This window comes from Physeter macrocephalus, chromosome 16, assembly GCF_002837175.3.
Source record: "Physeter macrocephalus isolate SW-GA chromosome 16, ASM283717v5, whole genome shotgun sequence".
Taxonomy (NCBI): domain Eukaryota; kingdom Metazoa; phylum Chordata; class Mammalia; order Artiodactyla; family Physeteridae; genus Physeter; species Physeter macrocephalus.
The window spans coordinates 40,747,148-40,760,766 of record NC_041229.1 but is presented as its reverse complement, the minus strand read 5'-3'; the positions used below and the strand labels follow the sequence as shown (position 1 = coordinate 40,760,766).

General features: G+C 43.5%; 1 protein-coding gene across 4 annotated transcripts in view; it reads left to right on the top strand.

The window, feature by feature from the left end:
• The window catches only part of FAT3 (FAT atypical cadherin 3), a 583,627-nt gene that overhangs the window by 541,358 nt on the left and 28,650 nt on the right, over positions 1 to 13,619 (top strand). For all 4 annotated transcript variants that reach the window (XM_055091680.1, XM_055091681.1, XM_028501477.2 and 1 more), the window contains 2 exons: positions 7,501 to 7,635; positions 9,419 to 9,576. In XM_055091680.1, the coding sequence (XP_054947655.1) occupies positions 7,501 to 7,635; positions 9,419 to 9,576 (293 nt within the window). The remainder of the gene's footprint in view (positions 1 to 7,500; positions 7,636 to 9,418; positions 9,577 to 13,619) is intronic.

Below are 13,619 nucleotides of genomic sequence, written 5' to 3'. Positions count from 1 at the left end.
CGCAACGGGAGAGGCCACAGCAGAGGGAGGCCCGCATACTACAAAAAAAAAAAAAAAAAAAAAAAAAAAATGCTGAGTTGCTTTGACAAAACGAAAACAGGCTTGAAATTTAGTGCCAAAGAGCCTCATTATATTCCAGCCCCCATGAAGCACCATGTGTGAACAAAAGTTTGAGAGCTACAGAGTTCTGAGGTCTTGGGGTGGCTCCTGGTAAACTTTAGATGTTCAGTGAACTTTGGGACTTGGGTAAGAAAGCCCGACACCACCCTAAACGATGGGGAAATGATAAAGGCCCTTGAGCTCCTATGCGGAAGTCAGAGGACAGAGCATTGGGGCAGCCCGTGGGGCAGTGGTGATTGTCCATTTTGGAAAATTTTCATTGGTTTTTCAAAAGTCTAATCTAGAAATATATCAAAAAGGAGACGCTTGTCCAAGAGAATGGACTCGCCATGAGACCATCAGAGTTTAAGACCAATGTGTTTGTGAGAATGTTGGTGGAAGTGGATGCCTGATTTGTCTAGTCCTGGTCCAGATATGGAACCCATACTAGAAACTGGCGCTCCAGTAAAATGCGTGGAGCGTCTGCCGTGGGTGAGCCCTGTGCTGGCGGGGGTGAGGGTGACAGCAGCTGTGCCCTCAGCCAGTGGTGTATGATGCCACCGTAACGGTTTGCAGGGCAGGGAGAAGAACGCTGAGGGTGATGCCACCTGCACTAGGTCTGAAAGGATGCCTAGAATTAGGCAGGTGATGGGGAGGGAGTGCTCCAGGCTGAGGAGCATCAGAGTCAAGGAATAGAGGTGAGAATCCGTGCGCAGTGCAGTGCACAGATGAAGGCACGGACAAACATAGCAACTAACATTTAGCGAGCAGTGACCTGTTACTGTGCTGTTTTTCACACATGTGTCATTGCACTTAACCGTCATCATAACCCTAAAGGGTAGGTATCATTAACTTTCCTCAAAAGCTAAGGAAACTTGGACTTGGAAAGATCAGTTGACTTGCTCAAGGTCACAAACTTAGGAAGGGTCAAGCTAGGATTCACAGCTGGCAGTCCTAACCACTGTACCCTATCACCTCTGCACAGATTTGAAAGGAACTTGAAATTCACCCAGTCCAACCTCCCACCCACTACAAACATCCTGTTTACTGTACTCCTGGCACAATAATTCAGCCAAGGTTTGAACCCCAGTCCGGGCACTCACTACCTCACAAGATGGACCTAAGACAACTTCTCTCTTCTAGGGCACCAAAATCCACCTCCTTGTGATGTCACCCAGCTCCACCATTTAGAGCCACACAGAACCTGACCTGTCTAACCCCTCCTGTACAAGTTGCCCTCCGGTCATCTAAGGATAGTTTTTAGGACCCCTTGAATCCTCTTTTTCTAGACAAATAACAGAAGTTCCTTTGTTCCTTGGCTGTGAAAAATAGGAGCTAGAAAGAGTTGTAATTCGTGTAGTTGGGGCACAGAATAAGCATAAAGGAAGGAATCCTCTGTCCTACTTGAAGGAGTCCATGAAAGGCGTTGGAAGCAATGAATAGTCCTGGGAAGGCATTTTGAGCAGAGAGAGGAGTGAAGAAAAAAGCCCAAGGATTCGGGGCACGCTTTCATTTGCTCACTTACTCAACAATGAATTAAATACTTTTCCAGGCCCTAGGTGGGCTGCTGGAGATACAGTGGCGAGTGAGGCTAACATGGTCCCCATCCTCATGGACCAAGAACCGGCATCATGTACTGAGCGAACAACAGGGAGCTCAGTTGGGTTGTGTTGGATGGTGGGGAGTCTGGACAGTCCTGGGAAAATATGGTAGGACAGGTAAATGGAGCCTGTGAGAGGCAGCCACAGTGATGTACTTCTCATAAGCACAATAAAAAAAAATGAAATGATGAACGCTTCTGCAAGGCAGTAAGACACTTAAAACCTAGCCTTGATGAGTTTTTAAAAAACATAAAACAACCTGAGATTGGGTTTGCACTTGGGCTGGGGATTGTTAATGCTAATTCTCAAAGGACAGAGCCCATTGTCCCAACCCCAGGGATTCTGAATAATTTAGTGTTGTCTCCGAATCTTAACCAGATCCCCCCTAAAAACTGGGAAGTCTTTATTTCTCATTCACAACAGATATGTCTCTGCAGATCCCTGATCTGCAGCATGCATGAGTCCTGAAGTGCCAGGAGAGGTTTGGAGGTGCCCACTGTGGAGGTGATACCAGCTTCTCACCGTGTGGATAATCCCTTATATATTCCATCCACACACAGCTGCCCCAGAGAGGATATCTTGAATGAAACTGTACTCAGCCTTTAGCAAAATCATCCAGAAAGTATGGCGGAACAGCAATCAACATGATTCTGTGCTTCTGGGAGAACCACAAGAAACCACTTCAAAGCCAAGGGACCTTAGGAGAATGTGTTTTAAAACTTCATGCAGGCCAGGAATTAAGAAGGAAGCTTATTGACTTATGTGGCATTGGCTGAGACATGGCATCTTGGCAAAGCATGTGAGCTCAGGGTGTAGGATGTTTACCGTCAGTCATTAGATTCTCAGTATAATGAGGCAGTGATCTAAATCAAGAGGTTGAATAAGCTCAAAGTGGCAGCAATAATAATCACAGCTGAATACTGATGTATTAGCTAAAGGCATAGACTTAACGCTGCGAGCTGTGGGAATTCTGGGGAGATAAGGAGAGGAGAGTCATACATAGGGAAGTAAGACCCTTTTAAAACCACAGGAGGATCACCTTCCTCCTCCCTGCAGGTTCCAAAGCTCTGAGCTTCTGCTCAAGTGAATTGCATATTGTCAGCTCTGTAGAAAGTGACCTAAATTTCCACCCGAGCGAAGTTTCAGGGGTGGGAAACCTTGTGATGAATGACCACATCATGTGCACATTTCTCCTGGTAGAGAGGCTTTGTGAAAAGAATACCTCTGCCCGAGATAAGCTTGTGAAGGGGCTAACCCAGCTGTACATGGCCTGTGACGCTGATTAATAAAAAGCTCCTCCCATGCACACAGTATTTCATATCATCTGTCAGTTTACAAATCGTGAATCTGACCCAGAAAGAACAGCAAGAAAAGGATTACACTGGAGTTTAGATCTCTGCCATATTGTCAGGCTAGTGTCTCCAGTTTGGGGACCTTGTAGTAATTTGTTTTTACTCTAAATTTTTCTCTTTACAAGTTGCTTTCACATACATTAGCCCATCTAATGCTCACAACTCTATGAAGAATCATTATCCTCATTTTTCACAAAAGAAAAGCAAGACCCAGAGAAGTCAAGTGACTTGTTCAGAGCCACACAGGAAATACGCTGAATAACTAGTCAGGGCCAAAATCCAGGGCTGCTGCTTGTCAATGCCGCACCCTTTCCTATTACACTGCCCCACCTTCCAGAGGGGACCTAGGGATGGGAAACAGAGACTTCTCTGCCTGCTTTATGCTCCGACAATTGCTAAAAACATCTGATCCTTCTAACCCTGCCCTGACTCACCACAAAAGGTGTCAGTTGGTTTGATAAAGTGGGACCCTTCTCCCTTCATGCTCACTCTGGCACCAAACTGATGGATGCCTGGAGATGCAGAGCATGAAGGTCTAGAGCCTGCATTCCCCCCAAGCTGTCACTGATCACAGAACAAGTTAATTAAACCTGGATTATTTAACGATAGTTAATAAGATAAACTTCCTCCCAGAAGCCAATGGGAGCAGACACTGTTGTCCCTTAACGGTTGTTCGGGAGTGGATGAGGCACTTTCTTCCACCAGAGAGAGGGTCTTTAAGACTCCTAACGATAGTCGGTATGAGTGCTTCTCTGCAAAGGGGATGATGTGAGCATATGTTTTCTAAAAACAAGTTAACCCCTCAACACCCATTGAAAGCATACTGGATTCTATGTTGCTGGAAACTTTACAGCTTTGTCTGGGAAGAGGGTTGTTAGTCCCAGGAAAGTGTCCCCAAGACCCAGGCCTGGGTACATCGGAGGTCAAAGGACACACGGCATCGTTCAGGGTTGGCGTATGAGGGTCAAGTCCCTCTCACGATAACTATTTCAGAAAGGACCTAATGTCTTATCACAGTTGAAGAGAGGGAAGAACTACAGTATCGCATATGGGGAGTATTTGGTTTGGGGAAACCTGTTTTTCAGTAGCCAGAAGTCTTTCTCTACTTGGAAAAGACTGCATTTCACGCACATGCTCACAGCTGTCTCCAGCTAAGGAGCATGTTACATTTACACTGACCTCCAGACTCTAATCTGCCTTCCTACTTCCTTGAGCCACGAGAGAGCAGACGGCGAGGAGAGCAAGCTGACAGCAGCAGCCGGAGCCAGAACGCTTATGGCTCCTCCCGTCCCGGGCTGGGAGGCAGGGAGGAGGCCCCCTAGGGTTTTTAAAGCATCGAGAGACAGATCGCTTGCCAGAACTGTCCCTTCTGCCTTAGGAAACCTATTAAAAAGAAAAGGAAGGAAAAATAACCTATCAAAGTCAATGACTGCTGGAATGAATAGAAATATACATTATTATGTGTTTAATATGTATATTAATATTAATTTAGAATGCACTTATTATAATACAGTAATATATTTTCTATCTGTCTTCCAGCTAGAGTTTTCATAAGGGGGACTGGATCTAATGCAATTCATTAATTTAATGAATTTAACTATATGCGTTCTACGGTTATGACATAAGGAAAGAAGAAGAAAAGGAGCTGTGAATTTGAACTCCAGTTACTGATCTAAGTGACTTTGTGCTTTATCCCAATATAAGCGATATGGGTGATAAAGTGAGAAGCCCAATGCTAATTACCGGGGCAGGACTGGTGGTAAAAGAAAAGGCCAAAACATGTGAATAAAAGGGAGAAGTACTCAAATGCTGTGTTTATTCTGAAATACAGTGTTTAGCCTTTATTATATGCACTTACAGCTGGTTTTTTTAAATTTTTTTTAAATTTTTCTTAAATTTATTTTATTTTATTTTTTTTACCATAACTCCTGGCAGGAGAAAATAGCTTTGCTATCATGGGTTTGAAATTATCTAGTCCTCTTTTCCCCTTTAAAACAGAGGCTTTGAAACTGCATTATTGATAATGCAAGTTTTCTACGCAATTTTTTTGCCCTAATTGCATTAGGGCAAAAAAGACTCTGAATGTAGTATATGTAGCTGTATCTCAGAAACAAACACAGACATTTATAGAAAGGATATCTTTTGGCCGGCTAAAATAGGACATGGGAAGAGGCACGTCCACAGAATGGAAAAGAACAGACTTCTTAAATACATAAATTACTGTTCCCATGTCTAACTGGAAGTTAATGCCCAGGTAATTTAGAGTTACATCCATTTGATGGGATGAAGTCTGTGATTCATTTATGCTCATTGCTACCTCATTGTGGCGTGGTTCCATTTTTGAGCCCATGCTAACTAGTCAACAGGTAGGAGCCACCTAGGAGTTTGCAGGCCTCAGAAACGGAAATGAATCCAATCATGGAGACAGCACAGAGTAGGCTGGGAGAGTTGTGAACTTACCGTAAGTAAACATTAACACGTGCATGCGGTCAAGCCACTAACGATGGTAGATTCATTCCCAAGAAACACAGTTCCTTGCTACTCAAAAGAGCTCATCCTTCAAGCCAGAGTTTTTAAAATGCTTTCTTCCTCTGCAAGGACTTCTGACATTCTCCCAGGAAACACAATTGTTCCTTCTCTAGGGCTTCCCTTGCACTCACATACCTCTAGCAAAGCAGTTACTTTATTGTACTGTAATCATGTGTTTGTGTGTGTGTTGTTTTCTGTGGGGAGGAAGAGATGGGACCTTTTTTTTTTTCATCTTTATATGTCCAGGCCTATTACCTCGCTGACCCTAAAAATATTTTTGTTGGATGAATGCATCAAAAATTCCAAAACTGGTTATCAAAAGCCTCTTGAAGGGACTTCTTCCCTGGTGGTCCAGTGGTTAAGACTTTGTGCTTCCACTGCAGGGGGCATGGGTTTGATCCCTTGTCAGGGAACTAAGATCCCTCATGCCACATGGTGTGGCCAAAAAAATTAAAAACTAAAAAAAAAATCTGGTATCAAAAGCCACTTGAAACAGATCATAAGGTGGCTGAACAGCTGTTTTAGGTTCCATAAATATTGATAAATACATGGCAGGAATAAAGATTTCTTGGAATGAAATGAGGAAGATGTATTTCAGGGCACTTAGGTCTTTTAGAACCATTTGTGAAGATCATTACAAATTTTCAGTTAAAAATCCCTTCATCTTCTGAGACTTTGTAAGCTGGATCATTGCCAAGAGTATCTTTTATGGCTGAGCTCTCAACCAGTGGAAAATAGGATTTATGAACTCTAAGTTTGCTAGTGCTACTTACATCTCTCCCCTCCAGGGTTACAGTTCCTAAAATGTTTATGTGTAGTTAGCATTAAATGTCTGCTTTCTCTTGGACAAAGAAATGACAGTATAATGGAATAATATGCTTAATGAGGAGGAAAGAGTTGGTATAGAAAGGAAGATGAAAATGGGCCAGATCTTGCTGAGGAAAGATGCTGCTAAGGCCCAGTGTGTTCTTGGTTCACAGAGGAAAGGTGCTTCTTTAGGCCACTGCTAACCCAACTGTGAGTTGTTTTCAATTTGTGTCTTCTTTTCTACAGTCCTTTTACCACCTAAACTCTCACCTAATTACATTGGAAATATCCAAGACCTTTGGAAAGTGCATTTTCTTCGGTGGACCCATAGTTGCCGTCACCACAGTTCTGAAAAACTCCCTTGGGTCCTGAATTCTACCTTCATCAGATAATCTGCCTTCCAGAATTTCCTTTCTGAGGAATTAACCTTTCATCTCACTGTGCTATGAACATTGAACAGGTGAAAAGGAAGCCTTCCTTTGCCAAGGAAAATTCTGCTGTGTTTGACAGCCAGCAGGGCATATTTACAGCTAATCAATACAATAGCAGGGAGCAGAAAGGATTAGGAAACAATGCGAGTTGTGCTTTCACAATTTAGAATGAGTCATACTTTTCTTTAGAAAAGTCTTTTTCCCCTCAATCTGAAAACAACAGCTAACGTCTTCTGAAGTCTACCTAAGATTTTCAGGGCTCCAGGCAAGGAGCAAAGAAGAAGTATAAACTCAAGTGATGCATTCAAATGGCCCCCAGTATGCAGGAGCCCCATCCAATAAAGACTACCAGAGCCCACGTGGTATGATCTTTCTTCACCAGAAGTTGGCCCAGTCACAACCTTAGCATATTTTATTTAGCCTAAACAGAGGAGCTCCATTGACTCTTTGCCCCCAATGTACTTCACTCTGGCAGTGAGCTTTTGGCAGATGCAGGGATGTTTGATGGGCACCCACACCAGGTGAAGCTCACATAGGCATTCCTGCTTCTGGGCGGCCATTTTTTCTCTCAGCTCAGAGCCTGTAGAGCCCAGCTCTTGAACCATTCCTGTGCTTCCTGGACTTCCTGGAGTGTAGAGTGATTGCCTTTCTACTGATCATGCGTGTTCCCCTCTGTCACAGGAGGACTGTGCCCAGGGTCCAACGATCCTTGCATGGAGAAGCCGTGTCCAGGGGACATGCAGTGTGTCGGATACGAAGCCAGCAGGAGACCATTCCTCTGCCAGTGTCCACCGGGGAAGCTCGGAGAGTGCTCAGGTGCAGAGCGGGGCAGGACGACGAGGGTCTAAATTCACATTCTGTCTGCATGCAACGTTTTCCTTCCGAATGGACCCCAGCTAGCCTCCCCCATCAAATACTTGAGATTTATTACAGCTGCAGCCTGTGCTCAGGAAACATGCAATGCCTGTGGGCTCCTTATATAATGGGAGGTCACAGCATGTGTTTCCATCATGTCACATGGATGTTAAGAGTGTGAAATTATGGAAAATAGAAGGCTGTTGGTTAGGCAGAGGAGTCAGAGTATCTGTGGCATGGCCTTTGATGTTCAGAGCCTCCACCTTTCAACAGAAGGTAAAGCTGAGCCAGTTCAGTTGACCTTCTGTAGGGTAAGTCCAGCCTAGATCAAGAAGACTCTCCACTGCACATGTACAACTAACTGCGTGTTCCCAAAAGGAGAGGGAGGGGCTCACCTCTGTTTCTTAAAGAAAGAAAAAAAAATCAGTATTTGTGTTATTTCAATCCAAATGATCCTCCATTTCTGATCATCACTCAACTTCAATACTTCTTTTGATTCACATATGCTCTACCACTTCTTTCCTCTAAAAAGAGTCCTGTTCATTTTGGGTACCAATAGAACCCTTTTTTTGGTAGAAGATGTATTTCAAATATAGGCACGCCGATACCAATTTTGGAATCCAAGAAATATTTATTGAGTGATGATTATAATAACCATTATAATGGGAATAAATATGCCTAGTATTTGCAAGGCACTTGTTAAGCACTGGGTTCTAGAAACTCAGCCTTTGCAAAGATAAGCACTGTTCTTAAAAATGGAAGCCAAAGCTCTTTCAGAGTTGACTTCGAGAATGGAACTGCCCCTGAACTGAAGGGATCACCCACATACTTGCCTTTGAAGGCTTCTAAGGCTTAGACTTAAAAGATATTTATGTTGACCTCACCCCAACACACCTGCTGTGTACACAGCAGGTGGGTCTGCAGGGTGACAGTAAGGCCAAGTCTCCTAACTTCAGATGTCCCTTTCTCCCCATCTCCCTTCTCCTTTCCATATGGAAAACTCTTCATTGTCCACGATTATCATCCATTTGGTATATTTCCACACTTTCCACCCTTCCCCCACAGCGAGAGGGCTTTCCAGCCGTTTCTTTGCTTGTTAAAACATAAAGCTGGAGACGATAAAAAAAAAGAGAGGGTTAACTCAGAATTGGGTGATGTGGGTGCAACTAAAGATTCTAGGAAGGGGAGCCTTGAAATTAATGGTCAAAAGGCAGAGCTGTGACTGCACAAGACATGAACTTCCTTTATATCATTATCCTTATCAACATTTGTGCAAATGACCTAAGTTGTCTGTTCTTTATTAGGATACTTGGGGAATATGGATATTCTTTGAGAATGGTTTTGTCTTTCCCTTGTTTCATAGAATTGACAATTCTTAAATATCTAAGTAACAAGGGTGAGCATAAAGGGATATCTTTTAATAGTGTTAATTTTAGAAAATAGGAATTGGGAATTTAGTAACACTAAGAAAATTCAGGTTAGAGAATATACCAATTTGCCCTTGACATGAGAGAACTAAGATTTTTCAGCATCTGACTAGTACATTTTTTTTTTCACTTTGAAATTAGAGTGTGACCTGAAATGGAGAAACAGTTTTTCATCCAAAATGGTTTCTCCTCAGTGCCTTCCCTAACTTCCCATGGTCTTTCATCCACTTGCTTGGTAGTTGTTGGGTGATTTCACGTGTCCCTGCTCGTTTCTGGATGTTAAAAGTGTCTATATCTCCTCGTCATGGTCTTTTCAGGGCACACTTCTCTCAGCTTTGCTGGAAACAGTTACATCAAATACCGGCTTTCTGAAAATAGCAAAGAAGAGGACTTTAAACTGGCCCTGCGTCTGCGAACACTGCAAAGCAATGGGATTATAATGTACACCAGAGCAAATCCCTGCATCATTCTGAAGGTAATTAAAATAGGTTATCTTTTCCCGCAGTCAGATCTCATGTTAGTATTTTGGCTCTTGCATTGGGGTCTGAAATCGTTTTGTCTTTTAAGTTCAGAAACCAGTAGCCGACTTTAGGGCCAGGGGAGCAGTAACAGAACTGGGGAGTGTGCCAACACCCTATTTTCTTTTGTACATTCAGCTTCAAAATTAGCTCTTCGGAGACTGGGCACCTCTCTCTAGAGTAGGTTCAAGAGCCCGCCTCCTTTGAGTTGTAATCACTCAACAGTTCATTAGAATGTGTTTCCTAATCAATTCCACGGCAGGGTGGTCCTTTCAAAAGACTGACTGTACCCTCTTCTACCACACGGGCCTATCCCCAATGACCCCTGAAGGTCACTTGTGTTCTTGCTCAGGGAGGGAGCTGGACATCTGGCCTGTAGAAGATTCCTTATGCCCTCTTATGGCCCAAGTAGTCCAATTGTTAAAACATTCCCAGCCTCAGAAACCCTCCAAAGGCACCAGATTTCCTTTAGAGCAGGGGTCCCCAAACCCCGGGCCGTGGACGGGTATCAGTCTGTGGCCTGTTAGGAACCGGTCCGTACAGCAGGAGGTGAGTGGCAGGCGGGTGAGCTTTATCTGGCGCTCCCCATCGCTCGCGTTACCGCCTGAACCATCCCCCCCATTGCTCGCGTTACTGCCTGAACCATCCCCCCATCGCTCGCATTACCTCCTGAACCATCCCTCACATCGCTCGCATTACCTCCTGAACCATCCCCCACATCGCTCACATTACCGCCTGAACCATCCCCCCCATTGCTCCAATTACCGCCTGAACACACCCCCCCATCGCTCGCGTTACCTCCTGAACCATCTCCCCAACCCGAACCCCACCCCAGCCCGTCTGTGGAAAAATTGTCTTCCACGAAACCGGTCCCTGGTGCCAAAAAGGTTGGGGACTGCTGCTTTAGAGCAAGTCTGGCATTTGTAGTCAGGTCAGAGCTTCTGGTCCCTTCATGAAAACAACAACAATAATACTAACAGCATGACATGCCTCATTTGATTTGTGTCATAAGGCTAATATAATAAATGTGTTATATATATATGATCAGCCCCGTTTGATCAAGGAGCATATAGAGGTTCAGAGAGGTTAAGTTATTTACCCAAAGTTGTACAGCTAACGAGTGGCAGTCCTGAACCTGCCTTCCAGTGTCTCTCACACCATGCTCTTCATCTCCATGCTCTCCCCAGCTCTCAGTTTTGTAACTATAACTCATTTTATCCAGAATCACACCTGGGCATCTGTAGACCAGATTAAACCTTCCAGGATGAGAGGAGAAGGGAAAAGTAGGAGGAAGACATGTTTAATTGAACGTTATTCTCACCAGGCTGCTATGCCAGCCCACCGTAAGTGTGTTCAGAGACGGGTGAAGTCTGTCCAGTAGGAGATACTCATCCAAGTGCAAATGGCTGGCGATTTTCTCCTTCCTACTGTTCTGTCACTAAGCTTAACTGGGATCATGGCGGGCCTTTTTAGCTTCTGTTCTTTGATTGCTAGGTCACATCCAAGTCGATTAGATGACCCAGGCTTTAATCCTGGAGGGAGGAAAGTATATAGAACATTAAATGCCAGTGGCTCCTCCTACCACATAGACCTTTACGTACCTGCTTCTGGTACTGCCAGGTATTACTTGGTGTCCAGAGGGAGTGAGCGCAGAGCTGGAGTTTAAAGTTGGCCATTTTCATGGGCAATCTCCCAATACCCTGACTCATTCAACTCAGAGAATAATTTCAGCTCTGTTAGGAAAGCAGTGTTTTCAAAAGGAAACAAGATAAACACTCTGGACGCACAGTTAGAAAACAATGAATTCAAACCAGATCTTCATGGTGGAAGAATATAAATTCAAAAACCTAAGTTCTGTCTTTTTAACCTCCTAGCCTGTGAAGCAACCTGCCTAGGGTCCTTAGCTCACTTTCTAAATAGCCCTGAGCAGTGGGGTTTGTATAATTACTGGGAAGGTGCTCTGCCCATTCAGACGTACCAGCTCCCAGGGGCTCTGCCTGGGTGTCGCTGACCTTCCACCTCTCCCCTTCAAGCTTTAGTAAGGCTTGTGGCTGCACATCCTTCGGAGGCAAATACTTTCTATTAGCAATTCTCTTAAATGGCATTAAATTTGAAAGAGAACAAAAATATTGGACGTGAATGGTTTGATCCTAAAATGGAGCTTGCCATTTGACACTTCACCGGCAAGTGTCTAAAATGTGCAGAACCCTGGAGATGGGAAAGAAGAATAATTAAACCTTTTAGTCAGCGCTAGCTCCTAAGGTATATTGTATTTCGTGAAACAAGCGTGTTTCTGAAAGTTGTGTAAAATGAATCTCTATAAATGGAATTCTAATAAACTAGGGTTGGTTTGCTATTTGAAGGAACCCTTCCATTAATCCCTTTGTGATGTGAATAATCACCCCCAATCTGTCTGTTCTGTAAGTTTGCTTTTCATATGTTGGCTTTGCCCAAAGCAGGACACAGCTGTACTGAACTATTGCAGATACTTTCCTACAGTTGCCAGGAATATCCACTTAGGGGATTTGAATCTGTTTGCTTAACATTTTCAGCCTCATGCAAGATTTAATTTCATTGGCTTTAGGTACAGTATGTGCCTTGCACTTTGGTTCAATGACTACGCTGAAATGCTTTGTTTAAACTGCACCTCTTGGTTGTTTATATTTTCCCAGTTAAAGCACATTCCCTAAAAAGTACTTAAGACGATCTGTGGGGTGAAGGGCACCCCTTCAAGACAGTTGAAGAACTGCATGGAGACTGAGGGAAGTGAACATTCTCATGGACAAGGAGCACCGCTGTCTTTTAGCAGCAGTAAAGGAGCTCATTCTTCTGTTAACCATTGATACCCTGCCTTCTTCCAAAAGAGAGTCCAGGCTTACCATAAATACTCAAATGCAATAAAATCAAAGCACCATTAAGATGAAAGCAAGGATAGGTAAAATAGGGGAAGGGCATTAGGAGGTACAAACCTCCAGTTATAAGTCATGAGGATGTAATGTACCGTGTAGGGAATGTAGTCATTAATATTATAGTAACTTTGTATGGCAACAGATGGTAACCAGACTTATCGCTGATGATCATTTTGTAATGTATAAAAATATTGAATCATGTGGCACACCTGAACCTAATATAATAAGTCAATTATACTTGAATTTTAACAAAGATGAAAGCAAAAGGTTAAGACTCAACCAATGAAATAGGGACGGACAGAATATCATCATTGAAAAACCTAGCCCAGGGGTTAGTTTAACACAAACCATAACTCTGAATTACCTGGCGGCCAAAGTCAGGATGAAAATGGTGGGATAGATTCAGTGGCTGTCCTCGAACCTATAGAAGAAACGTGTCAGATCACCAGGAGAGACACAAGTAACTTTTTCCCTATGTTAGTCTCTCAGGTGCAATATTATAGCAGAAGCACATGAAGTACTTGCTTGTTAATCTAGAAATATCACATTTGATCTTTGGGGAAAGTTATAGATGAAACATGGCTTCATTTTGACGATTCTCAGACATGGCTAGTTAAGACCCCAGGACTAAGAGGAAGATAGTCAGGGAAAGCTCATTTGGTGTATAAAACAGTCCACTTGGAAGAGCCAGATCCTTGCCACACAGATCAGAAGAATAACAAGGAAGACCTGACAAGATTCCAGAGTTTCAAGGATATATGAAAGCATATCACTGAGAAGTGAGCTAACTTATAATTACACGTTATAGTAATAATGAAATACCTAAGAGTTTATGAAGTACTTTCACGTACATATATTTTTATTCTCACTCTCCTGTGCATAGATGTGAGTGCCTACTTTTTCGCCTGTGAGGAAACTGAGATTCAGAGACAATCACTGACTTGCCTAAACTAATCAGTAGTGGACCTGGCCCTCTGGCAGTGGAAAGCAGGTCAGGAGTACAACAGTGTTTATCAAAAGAAGAGATTTGGGGCTTCCCTGGTGGCGCAGTGGTTGAGAGTCCGCCTGCCGATGCAGGGGACACGGGTTCG